Here is a 13,601-nt window from a genome sequence, read left to right on the forward strand (position 1 = left end):
AATAGAGATTGAGGCTGTAAATTTAGCTCTTGTAAGGGCTCTTAACCTCTTCCAAGGAGCATTGCCCATGCCCAATCTCATAAGACACATTGTTTGTTGTTGAAATTATGGTACTAAAGAGGTACAGGCCACAGTTTTCAACTGTGCCTCACTAGACAAGCCCGAGGGAGTAAACTCTATGATTACCATCATCGCCTTGCAGCATCAACAAAAATATTGCTGTCATTCCCATCAACATCTTCATCATGTTTTATGATCTTTGTCCCCACTTAATCAACTCACTTAGAGTACAGGCTCTGATGTGGAGAAATGTGGTTGAGTGTCTGAACTGTGCACTAGCCATGACCTACCATGCTCAGATGGAACTGAACCTGGAGGTTGCTTTACTCCTGTTGACTTTGGCTTCTCTAAGGTGCTTAGCAGCAGACTTTCAGCTCAGCATCACCACAGTAAGTTCAGAAAACACAGGTAGCTGGAAGCACGTCATTCAGCAGTGCTTTTCCAGAGTGGCTTTATGAACTCTGCAAGGGAGACAATGAAAATTAATTTTGGACTACACCTGAATCCGAAATCCTGCCTGGAGCATTCAGTTACATTTGATCCTCTGAGCACCTGAAATCCTGAAGAGTAATACATAATTGTATATAATTTTCTCAGATTGAAGGTATAGGTGTCATTCATTGCCTTGCAGTATCGTTGGATTGTAAAATATGATGGTAAAGGAGGAACATGAAAAAAAAAACAATGTTCACCTTCTCATTACATATGCTTGATTCTACATATACCAAACAAACAAGCATTTATGCTTAGTATTGAGAGTGATGAGTCTATCCCTTGAGGTATTAAATAAACTGTAAGTGCTCAGAGTAGGCTTAGGAACTGGATGTTGCAGTGTTAAAGTGTTCCGATATGGTCGAAATCCTTGCTGTGCCTCCACACATCCCTGCTTTTAAACTGAACCAGATGGGCTCTTTCCATATAAAACTTTCACTCCCTTTTAAGTCTCACACCGGGCTAATGGCTGTTAAAAACCATGGTACATGTCATATTTTGCCCACTTAATAGAGTCTTTAATACATCAAGGGCTGCTCAGTTTCACACCACAGTTGCCAGGTACTAAATGACAGACTGTTCAGTGATCATTCCTCTGTTCATGGGAAATGAATTGTATCTCCTGGGCTAAACACAAGAAAATGGTCTGATTATTTGTTTGACATAAATTAGCAGGGAGATCAGTGCCAGAGCTGTCAGCGCCACTGTCATGTTCTCCACTTCACCCACTCAAATGCTATGCAAAATGTCTAACACAAAATCTGTTGTCAGTCCACTGTCTCCGAGCCTTCCTGTCTTTCTGATTCTTCACTGATTCTTCATTTCCATAAACTGGGTGGGGATGATAGATGAGATGGAAGTGAAAGTAAACAGCACAAAAAAGGAAGCTAGAGACGGTGAATTCGAGTTTGACAGCTAAATCCAGGGAACTAGACAAACAACTTTAGTGTGGATTGTTTCCGGGATTAAAGAGAGTAGACATTCTCTAACATCTGTTTGTGTTGGCCATCACATATACACAAACTTACTTTCACTCTAGACAACCCCAAATGTTTCCCCTGTCTTTCGAGTGTTCTTTTTGCAATCGTTCTTTCATCACAGCATTCAGTTGTTCCAGTTGCAGCCAGTGTGAGGTGTCTATGTCCACAAATCTGAGCTGGGTTATCCAGCGACTGTTTTGACAGTTGCAGTCAGAGTGTGACACGCTGCTGTGGAATGTTCTTCAAATGACAGAGGAGGAACCAGAGAGTTAGATGTGTCTGTGTGTGTGTAGAGAGAGACTCTAGTGAGGAGAGCAGAGTGGTGGTTACCTTCCAGGGAAGTTCACGCCCCCAAGAGCTGTTTGGTTTTGTAGTGGTGCTCTGTCAGAGGAGGAGTGGAATAGAGAGAGAAGGAGGGGAGAATGTGTAGTGGAGGAGCCTTCTCAGTTACTGAGAGCAGCACACGCTGTCTGCACCAGAATGAGCATGTCCGCACTCTCTCCCGCTAGCAGCACTCTCTAAGAGACATTCGCCCCCTCCCACCTCTTACAGTCCTTGCCAGACGTCAAGAGTAGACACAGGGCTCTTGTCTTTATCTCTCTCTCTCTCTCCCTCTCTCTCTTGTGGGAGTAAGCCACGTGAGACAACTCCTCCACTTTTTTCCCCTCCTTATTTCTCTGTGACTTGCACTCTGAGGGACTATGCCGGTAGTTGGCGTTGCATCGAAACTCCGGCAGCCAGCTGTGGGGTCCAAACCCATCCACACTGCACTACCTATCCCCAACCCTGGGAGAAGCAGAATGGCACATGGACTGACACCCAGGAGCTCGGAGCTCAGAGTCACAGAAACGCCTATGCTCTCCTGTCAGCTGTCACTCAAGACGGAGATCCATGATAGGAGGTCAAGCTTGGTCCCAGCTCCAGCCACAACTTTGGCGCGTAGCAGCAGAGAGGCAGAGGAGAGCAAGATCTGCAAGGTCAGTGAGACTGATGATGGCATTTTATCCAGGCATTCAACGTGTGATGTGTTTGGGTTGGTCTTTAGAGCAGGTACTGATTCGCCCTACAAGTGGTTTTCATGTTTCTTCAAGCTAGTAACGGTTCTTGTTTGATGTGTGTGGAATTATGATTGCATGCATGTTTGGAAATAGACCAGCTATATGCCTGGTGGACCACTGCAATTTTTTAGCAGGTGCCATAGATCTGTCATGTCTAGACATTAGTATTCTATTTGGTAGCCATTAAGCTGTAGTGCATTTGCATGAATTTGAATGTTTTACATTAAAACTATTTATTGATTGATCGATTTTTTTTCAAAAAAAATGTTGTTATTTACCCACCATCATGTCATTCCAAATGAAAAAAAAAATTAAATAATTATGTATATATATATATATATATATATATATATATATATATATATATATATTTATATATATATATATATATATATATATATATATATAGAATAGAATACAATAGAATACAATAGAATAGAATAAAGCGTCATAGAACATGAGAGTATATTAATGATGACAGAATTTTCATTTTGACCTAACTATCCCTTTAATTTCTAAAGAGAAAAATCACACTGCTGTGTCATGTAATGTTTGAGCATGGCTATTTTATCATTACAAACCATGTCATTCATGTTGTTGATACTTCCAGTTTACGAGAGGGCTGTTGTAGTAGTTTTGCTGAGGCTATTAAGATCTCTATCTGTGAAATGAAGCATGGGGGAAGTTTTAGGGGGGTGTTTGCGGGGGAGACTCGGCCACCTGAGAAACCCTTGTGTATAGTAGACCAGTAAAGAACACTAACTCCCTATCCCCCATGTGTGGTGCTCTGTTGCAGATAGATGGCTGATGTCTTCCCCCTGCTCTACTGCTCTTTTCTCAGGCATCACTATATTAAAAAGGCACAGTTGCTAGCGAATGATAGACTTAGATTGCCGTGAACTCTTTCCCATTCAAAACAAAAGCATGCCAATGTTTCTTAAAGCAATTTTCATACATTTGGCTGGAAACCAGAGTGGAGACAGAGGGAAGGCGGGGTGCTTTGGAGTGAACGAAGTGAGAATCTTTCAAAAATCCCGCCAAGTACATTCATTTGAGGTTTTGCTACACTGCCTGTCAAAACTGGAGGAAAAAATAAAAAGACTGTAGGGAAAAGACTTTCCTGTTTAGTAAGCTCATCCTGATCGTTGTATCATTTGTGACCTCCTTAGTTTTTCCTCCTCCATTTTCAAATCTTGAAAGGATGGATTTTTTTTAACCTGCAGAAAGTGTGTAATAACTTCAAAGCCGGGTCATGGTTGACTGTGCAGTGTTTCTGGTGCTGCAGTCACAAGGATGTTCAGTGTTGCTGCAGGGCAGTGGGCCAAGAATGAGGGGAAGTGTGTTTTATTATTAACTCAGTGCTCTGTGACCTAAGACAGTATTCACTCAAGCGTCATTAGTGAGAAAAAAGATTAGATGTGTCTTTTCATTGTAGTTTGCTGTTAAAAACGCAGTGGGAATGTTAAGACTGGTCATAAAGCACAACTTAGCAAGCACTACATATTAGAATGTTGTTAAACAATGTCATAATGTGACTGACCTTTTAGTGTCTCCTTAAATAAAGAAATGTCCCACCTGTCACCTCCTAACTGGTCACAATGGAGCATTTAGTACTAATGTGAGCTTGTCCATTCAGGTCTTTCAGCTCTCTTTGAAATGGCTGAAGAGCCTGAGGCAGTACTTACTTTCTCCTGAAAGTCTAGTTTTGGTGGGGCTAGTTAAGATCATAATGCAGTGGCACGTCATGAGTACATTCATTCAGTAGATGTGGATTTGTTTATACCGACATGTCTATTTGGCCATGTTTGTAGTCATTCCCACAGAGGGTAGCATGTTCACCTTGTTTATTGTTGACACAGGCTTTATTTGACTGCAATTTGATTTGAATCATGTGCCGGGACAGCAAACTCATGACAAACTTTGCATTTGAGGACATCAATATACTTCTTGCCTGGCAGTGCTGTGATCTGCAAATGCTATTTATCAAGTTTCCAAACAAACAAGAGCTCCACAGAGCAAGATTTAAAGTAAACCCATGGAGCAACTTAACGGCTAATGTGTGGACAGACTGCAAATGTGCTGTAAAGCTCTTTTGGACACCTGTAAGAGAAGTCATCCAAGGAGCCTGCAAGGGCCTTATCTCATGACATTGTTGATGAGGGTAAAAATGATGATTGTGCAAGTGCAGTATCCCGTGGTAAACAAAGGAAATATGTGGTTGGTCTGGTTGGTGTACTGATTTTAGCTGATGCTGTACACTTTATACACCTGAGAATAAGGGCAGTAAGGTGTGTTCGAGAATGTGTGTCTGTGGAAGGCTTGGTTTGTAAAAATATGAGAAAAAGAGAACAAAAAGAAGGAAACAACCGTATTTTAATTAACTGTCTTCTGTTTCTGGCAAATATGAAGAATAAGGAAATCTTTTCTAATTTAAACCTACTTTTATGAACTACTGTAGAACAGTAAATGAAAAATCACAACAGTTGTCTAATTCAGCTTCCACTGCTCTGCATTCCGCTCACTTGACTTAACAACTGACTTGAAAATGGAATGACTCCACAGGGTGCTGTTCTCTGTTATACAAGCCTAAAATTGGGACATAAAGAATTATCTTCTTGTGCAGAGTGAACTTTTTTTCTTGTCTTTAGATCATCAAATAAAGCAGCTGTTGATATAGATCCAAAAATAATGATCCAGAAATGTTTTGTTGAGATAAATCCATCTGTTAGATTTTATTACTCATATTTATTGTCCCAACAGCTTTTTGAAAATCCTCCTTTGAGTGCTTGGCTTTGAATGCATATGGGGTGGGGGAGTCTTCTATGCTGCATGTGGAAACTGAGGTTTGTCTGTCTATTTTAGCATCCAGTGGCAGCAAAATCCTGTTCTAAGATGTAAACGTGTCTTCCGTGTGTTCAAATCTTCAGTTTGTTTTTGCCATCTTACATATTTATTTAAGGTGTTTCCTTTGCTCTATGAATTGTCTTTTGTAATAAAGTTATGTTAAATCCCTCTCCCTCTCTTAACTGTCAAAACTTGATTGTCAACAGCAGGATCCAATGCGGCTGCTGTATTTACACCTCTGATTAGACAGTTTAACTGTCCAGTGAAAGGTAGCCTCTCTTAAACTCAGACCTTGCTGTTGCTAGTTTTTTAGTATAACTTTTCAAGGGGGGATAGTTCAAAACCTGTATGACTTTTGTCTTCGGTGGAAAACAAAAGAAAATACTTTTTTAGAATGTTCCACCTGTTTTTGACCCTACAACATTGGACCCTTTTGACTTTCATGATATAGCCTAGACAAAATATTTGGGTCCACAAACCCTTTTTTGTTTGTTTGCTTTTTACAGTTATGTCTCATGAAAAATATCTTGAGGCTGTTGGGGTATCCTGTTACATATGCACACAGACACACACATTTTGCTTCATTATCTTCTTTCTTAGTAAGCTTAGTGGTGCAGTCCAATAGCGAGATTCCCCAGAGCTCTGTACTTGTCCCACTCAAGATTTGTATGTGTGAGATTAGGAAGTCAAGGAATGTAAACAGGCCACTGACGGTTCACAGTGTTTTGTATGAGGAGGCAGGGGAATGCTGAGAGTGCAAGGGGACAGTGCCAATGTTTCCCAGCAGCAGAGGTGCTGTAGGTGGTAAAACACTGAGACTTTAGGTCCTTCTGTCTGTGTATGATGCAGCCATGGGTGGTCTGGCATGTTGCACTCCTTATCTGGAAGAGTGCAGGACACTGAAGACAAGTGATGATGCCGCCCCTTAGACAAGCAGAAGTGGAGTCTCAGAACAATTAGACAGCTCAACTTGAATGGAAACATATTATATAACAACTCTCTTAAAAGGGGTGACTTGTACACATCTAAATATTCTATTAATTCATTAACATATTCTTTTCCAATGTGCCTACTCAAGGGTTGAGTGATGATGATGTTTTTGCAGATAAAATCAGAGATATTAATTTACGCGGTTTAGTCATTTATTTAATGAAAATGCTAATTCTGACTCCGATTAACAAGAATTAGTCCACCCAAAATGTTTTGAGGTCACATTATAGTGTTTGTTTACAAAACATCCATGCAAATTTATATTGAACTTTTCTGGAACCTGAATCAGTCTTTATTTAAAACAGGAAGAAAAATTGGTGAGAAAACAGTGTGCAACCTAAACTAAAAGTTGCCAGGCATCCTGTTTATTTTACAGGGGTGTGCAGTCCAGAGACTAAGAGCACTCTGTGCATACAGCTCAATTTGAAAGAAAAAAAATACATCTAATAACATTTAATGATCTGGCAGATGCCATTTTGTTTCCCTCGGTTCAGCTGAGGACTTTATCGCCAGTTTCATTAAGTGGCCTTTCCATATCTGATACTCTTGAATGATGCTTATTGATGCGGCACGGTAGAGCTGCAAAAGAGTTTCTGGACAAACTATACACTGAGACTTGCATGTTGATACTTGTGTGTTAAGAACAAAAATAACAGACCAACTACAGCAGGCAAACTTACCTAGTTATCTAATGACATATCAAAGACCAGTGGTTCTCTACCAGGGGGCCTGGACCCACTAGGGGGCCTCAGCAGACTTCCAAGGTGGCCTAAAGATCAATTAAAATGATTTTAAATTGGACAAAGCAAGCAATAAAATTAGCTTAACAACTAAAAATCGAAATCTTTATTATTGTAATTCTTTTTTTTTTTTTTGCATAAGAAATTGTGTATAAAATATATATTTTTAAAATCCTTGTCAAGTAAATAATGAAAACGTATTGAAAAGGATCGAATATTGTAGTGGAATGTCTGTAACAAAAAGAAAAATGCATTTTAAGAATGAATGAATAAACCAATAAATAATTCAGTAAATAAAAATATAAGGACAAAAAGTCTTAATTTTAAATGAATTTATTTTCAATAAAAATAATTGGGTTTATTTATGAATTATTCTAGCTCTGAAAACATTGTTTTGTCAGAATATCTAACTTATTGGGATAATTTAGCTCAAAGTGTGGTAAGCAATCCCGTGAACACGCACATTCAAGTGGTTAGTCTATTACCTTTCACTTCCAGTCTTCTAGTTTAATTTTTCTCTTCTTTCACTCCCTTTCCGTCATTGCTCTAATCAGCTGCATTTGTCATTTGTTACATAATCTACTCTCATTTTCCTGGAGCATTCACTTCATTCCAGACCTCTGTTCTCTTTAACTAATTCTCACAGTTTGTGCTCTGTCTCTGTCTCTGTCTCTCTCTCACTGATGTTGTGCTGATTGAGGGATAAAGGCAGTGCACACACCTGGCACTGTCTGTATAACTGGCTCTGATACACACCATGAGCCCAGTGCTGCACACAGAGGTCATGCACACACTCTCTTCCTCTTGGCTCGGGTCAAAGGAGACACATCTGTGAAACCAAAGCATGGGGTTCATTAGCAATCAGCTGGGACTGAGACAGAGCGGACATCCCAGCATGTTGTTAATACACACAAGGAAAGGAGAGTAGGGATGCACACAGCTACGCATTTTCATGATCGACTAGTCATTAGGTTGTCTGAACATCTACTGGACGAGTTGGTCTACATTCATTAGTCTCATTGTCTTAGGGTGAGTTAAAACTACTAGAGAGGAGAGGAGAGGAGAGGAGAGGAGAGGAGAGGAGAGGAGAGGAGAGGAGAGGAGAGGAGAGGAGAGGTAAACAGAACAATCTCAATTAGCCCCTCTGTGAGACAGACTGCATGATTACATTGTGACCTGCTACAGAATCATGGGATTTCCTGGCCCATGGGCAAAAGTCCAAAGTGTTTTATTGGAGTGTTTATGCACTGACATGCATGAATGTTTAGAGGTTATTGCTAACTTAAGGGAACTTTAGCTGGCTACTGTTTAACTGCTTTTCTTGTCAAAGATGTCACATGGGTCTTCAAATATTACAAGTTCCTAGAAAGGAGAAATACTTTTATTCAGCAAGGATGCATTAAATTGGTCACAGGTAACAGTAAGGATTTTTACATTGTAACAAAATATTTCTATTTAACATAAATGCTTTTCTTCTGAACTTTATATTCATCAAAGAATCCTTAAAAAACATATATAAATATGTTTAAAACATTAAAACATTCAACATTTATATATATATATATATATATATATATATATATATATATATATATATATATATATATATATATATATTATAAATTAAGCTATACATCTGTTTCAAAATTGATAATATGAAATTAAATTAAATGTACTTGAGCAGAAAGTCAGAATATTAGATCATTTCTAAAAGATCATGTGACACTGGGAATTAGAGTAATGGCTGCTAAAAATAGAAAACAGTTATTTTAAATTGTAATGATCTGTCACAGTATTACTGTTTCTACTGTATTTTTGCTTAAATAAATGAAAGGTTGGTGAGCATAAAATATTTCTTTAAAAAACATTATACAAATCTTTCCTAGGCCAAACTTTTGAACAGTAGCGTACATTACATTAAATGAATTGGCACAAACTAATGTTGAACTGATGCCGAACTGCAAAGCGAGTTACTTACATTTTAGAATATATTTAGAATCACTGAAACACTTTGAGGTGCTTATTTTTTTGTGATTTAAAGTTTTAGTGACATTTGCAGTGGTTCACCCCAGTACTGCATTTGGTTAAATGATTGAATCTGTGTTTGCCCAGATGACCGCAACAAATGAACTGTGAAGTACATAGACAGACTCTGAACTCAGTGTGTGTGTGTGTGTGTGTGTGTGTGTGTGTCCTGCCACACCAGCCGACATCCAAGAAAATAAAAAAAGCTGTGCCAGCAGAAACTAATTAGATCTGATAAGCGATTTAATTTAAAGAGATGGTTCAGATTTATTTACTCAGCACAAATATTTTCGTTTTTATTTTAGCAATTCTCAATTTAGCAGGTGGCAAATTACTTTACCCTTAATAAACTCAAGCTTTATATGTACCTTTGTAGTTAGTTTAATCCTTAATCATTTCTGAAAACTGATCTTCGTATCTTGCCTCAACAACTTGCCCCTGCAGACCAGATGTTAAATATTTCCCATTATTTAAAGGGTTTAATGAATATATAACAAAACAATATTATTTTGGAAAGGTGTTAAGCTCCTCATTAATGGTGTTTAAAAGTGCAGCATTATGGACAACAAAACTGTGCAGGTCAAGACCAGGTTAACCAGACATGATGGGGTCTGGCTTTTACCACAAACTTCAACTCTTTTTCTCTCTCACTGCACAGACTCCTCTCTGTGCTTCCTTGAAGAATGCCAGAACCTCCTAATCTCATAATTATGGTGTAATCTTCTTAATAGCATAATGCTTCTAAATTTTACTTGTGTTCTGAGTCTATATATATATATATATATATAGAGAGAGAGAGAGAGAGAGAGAGAGAGAGAGAGAGAGAGAGTGGGAACTGTTGTCCTCCAAATTGTTCATGCATGGTTTAGGTCAGCCATTAACGCAGTGGTTGATGTTTGATGGGCCTTGAATATACATATATATATATGCAAACAAATGTTCTCTCATAATGATCTAGTGACAGGGGGAGGTTATCATTGAATGAACACTCCATTACTGCGGTTATGACAGTGGCACAGGGGTCAGTTGTGTCTTAGTGAAGCCATGTGATAACACCAGTGTTGGGGAGTAACTAGTTACATGTAACGGCGTTACGTAATTTAATTACAAAATTATTGTAACTGTAATTAGTTACAGTTACTAAGAAAAAATGAGTAATTAAATTACAGTTACTTATGAAATTTTTTACGATTACAAAGGGGATTACATTTGAATATTTACACACATCCACATACAGATTTAACTGATTTCTTTCCCAAATTGCACTGACTATTCTGAGACATACCGCCCTAATAATTTCCGGGATGCGGAAACACAGTCTGGTTCGTAGAATCCAGTCATAAAAACGAAATGCCTAACGCGGACGGAATATGCCACATTTTGGATGACTAAATCAAAAGTAGGTCAGTACACTTGAATCAAAACATGACATTGACTAGTGTCTGTGAATATAAAGCCCCAAAAATGCAATATATGACTTGCACGTTCTGCGTGTCTGTGGAAATCAGGCGCGGACTGGACACCGGGAGAACCGGGACAATTCCCGGTGGCCTGGCAGCCGATTTTGCCCCACTATTTAATATCATTATTGTATAATTGCCTGCCGAATGTACTAAATTGCGAATCCGCCATTTGATAATTGAATCTCTAATAAGTCATGAATTGTTAGCCATGACTCGCGCCTCTCCGCGCCTCCGCCAAACGGTTTGGATCAGACTCAGAGTAATCAATGAGAGAGAGAGAGAGAGAGAGAGAGAGAGAGAGAGAGAGAGAGAGAGAGAGAGAGACTGACTAGAGTGGACTACTGGAGCAGAGAAGCAGAACTCCTGTTCTGGGTTTCATCTGTAAAGATGCTTTTTTGTCTTTGTTTTTTTATTTATTTAATCAAGCAGCAGCACGTTTCTCATCAGTCATCACTCAAAATACTATATAAAGGACATCATTATTATCTGTTGTAATGTTACAGTAGTAATTTAGCTGAAAAAATTCAGATTTTTTCATAGGTTTAGGGGGAGCTACGACAGACAACAACACAACCCTTACGAAAATTAACATTTTAATATTTAACTATAAATCCAGAGAAAATGGTTACTATTGTTTAACTGTGATAACCAAAAATGTAAAATTATTTTACAAATGTATTTATTTAAAAATAAATACAAATCCATTTGCAAAAAAACAAGGTTATTTTACTTTTATATAGGCTAATAAAAGCATGGTAATTTTTTGTAAGGGAAAACATGACTCGTGTACAGTATTAGGATTTCTCTATAAAGATATTGTAGTATTGTAGAGTATTGTATTGTAAAGTATAGTTTTGTTCAATCTTGAGTATTAAAGTCATGAGAGAGATGGATAACAGGGCAAAATAAAGAGACTGAAGAGAAAAATGGAAGTGAAGGTGCAGTTTGGGAGAGAACTTTTAATTATTTTGCATGTCCCCAAATTAAAGATTTAAACCTTTTTTATGTCAGGTCCATACAAAAAATAGTTTTTTTAAATTAATGGCAAAGACATGGTTTCATTTACTACACATAGGCCTGCCTCAGTATAGGAGTACACGAGCACATAAACATAATTTCTAGAACTGCTCTGTGTCACTTCATGTGCATTTTACTTATTTTGAGAAAACTATCATCATATACAGAAACAGCAGTTTAAAAAAAACACCAATGTTTCAGGAGTTTATTACACAGAATACGTCACATGCTTATTAGATAACTGTATTTAAGTTGATGTATATGCTTTTATTTATTATTCTTTAATTTTTTACAAATTTAGAAAGTAATCAAAAAGTACTCAAAAGTAATTAGTTACATTACTTTAATAAAGTAATTGAAAAAGTTACACTACTATTACATTTTAAACAGGGTAACTTGTAATCTGTAACCTATTACATTTCCAAAGTAACCTTCCCAACACTGGATAACACACTCATCATTGCAGATGGTGACTCTAGTCAGTTGCAGGCTCATTCTAGGGCTGGGCGATATGTAAAAAAATATTTTATCTATAACTGCCTTAAATAGCGATATCCAATAATATAGTCTATTCGAGCCTCTCCCCTACCACGTCCCGTGTGCCCTGCCCCCTGCTGGAGACAACATAGCCGACACGCACCTTAAACACACATCGGTTTGGTTGTGCTTTATTTGACAGTAGCCTGTGATTTAGTGAGCTTAATTTAAAGGGTTGTTTTTTTATTTACTTTCTTTGTGCTTAATATAAAAAAATTGCTTTGTTGTTATGTTAGTGTTGTTAATTATCCAGTATTTGAAATTAATTTTGTTTCACGAAGACAACTGTTGAATTGAACAGAGTTTAACAGAGTTCATTGTGAAAGTGGACATTTTGGTGTTGATTGTAAAAATGATAAATGCATGTTGATGTTACATAGCAATTTGTCTTGCCTATTTTTCCATAAGGTCTGATCTTTCTCTTTCATTTTTGGTGTTGTGGCCTTTATCTATGTAAACTAAAAATAAAAACAAAACATTCTGTTTTTGAAAAATAAAGAAAACAGGTACAGCTTTCTTCCATCTCAAGTTCCCTTTTACTTGAGCGTCTTTGTGAGGAGAAAGCGTAAAAATAAATAGAAATGCAGCATAGGCCTACAGGCTACTACTTGCCATGCAGTTTTGTTAATCTGTTAATTTTGTGAATAAGTGAATATATATATATATATATATATATAAATTGCATATTTATTCCTTTTATACCGGCTATATGAGTTTATTCTGTGCTTTAGATGTGTATGCAGCTCAGAAAACAGTGATATATACAGAAAACATATATTTATGTTAAGTTATTTCACTTTAATAGCCTGGAAAAGGACCTGCAGGAGCTTGATAAAAATCCTAATTTTAGATGAAAATTTCAGATGGCACTTGGAGGCTTTTGCATCTGAACTCTTCATATATATATATATATATACATACATACAGTATATATATATATATATATATATATATATATATATATATATATATATATATATATATATATATATATATATATATATATAATTTATTTATATATATATTTTACAAAAAGTAGGCCTGTTCGATTCTGTTACGGATCACTCGGAGACAGAGGAGTAACAGATGAAAGATGTGTTAGAATAACAAATGTTATTTATTGAATGGACACAAGCAGAGGAGCGGGAAGTGAGGAGTGTATGGGTGTTGGGATCCGTGCCGGGAAGGAGGGTACCACACACACGCACCGTGGGGTCTTTAGGAGGATCTTGGAGGTAATTCTTGGAGAGAAGATGGAAGAAGAGTCTTCGGAGGTTATCCTTGGAGAGAAGGTAAAGAGGAGTTAGTCCTAAAAGTTAGCGCAGGAATGATCTTGTCGCGAACGTGACCGGACAATGACTGGGTGCGTGTGTGTGGCTTTTGTGGTGCTGTGGT

General features: G+C 37.6%; 1 protein-coding gene across 5 annotated transcripts in view; it reads left to right on the forward strand.

Annotated features, from left to right (window-relative positions):
- LOC132099008 (neuron navigator 3-like) overlaps positions 1–13,601 on the forward strand; it is a 333,516-nt gene that overhangs the window by 163,355 nt on the left and 156,560 nt on the right. For 3 of the 5 annotated variants that reach the window (XM_059505364.1, XM_059505366.1, XM_059505365.1), the window contains exon 1: positions 1,936–2,509. The exons of 1 other annotated variant lie outside the window; for it this stretch is intronic. In XM_059505364.1, coding sequence (XP_059361347.1) covers positions 2,234–2,509 — 276 coding nt within the window. In that variant the 5' untranslated portion in view covers positions 1,936–2,233. Of the gene's footprint in view, positions 1–1,934; positions 2,510–13,601 lie in introns of those variants that run through there. One more of the 5 variants, XM_059505363.1, reaches the window with a different exon arrangement.

This window comes from Carassius carassius, chromosome 22 (genome assembly GCF_963082965.1).
Source record: "Carassius carassius chromosome 22, fCarCar2.1, whole genome shotgun sequence".
Taxonomy (NCBI): Eukaryota; Metazoa; Chordata; class Actinopteri; order Cypriniformes; family Cyprinidae; genus Carassius; species Carassius carassius.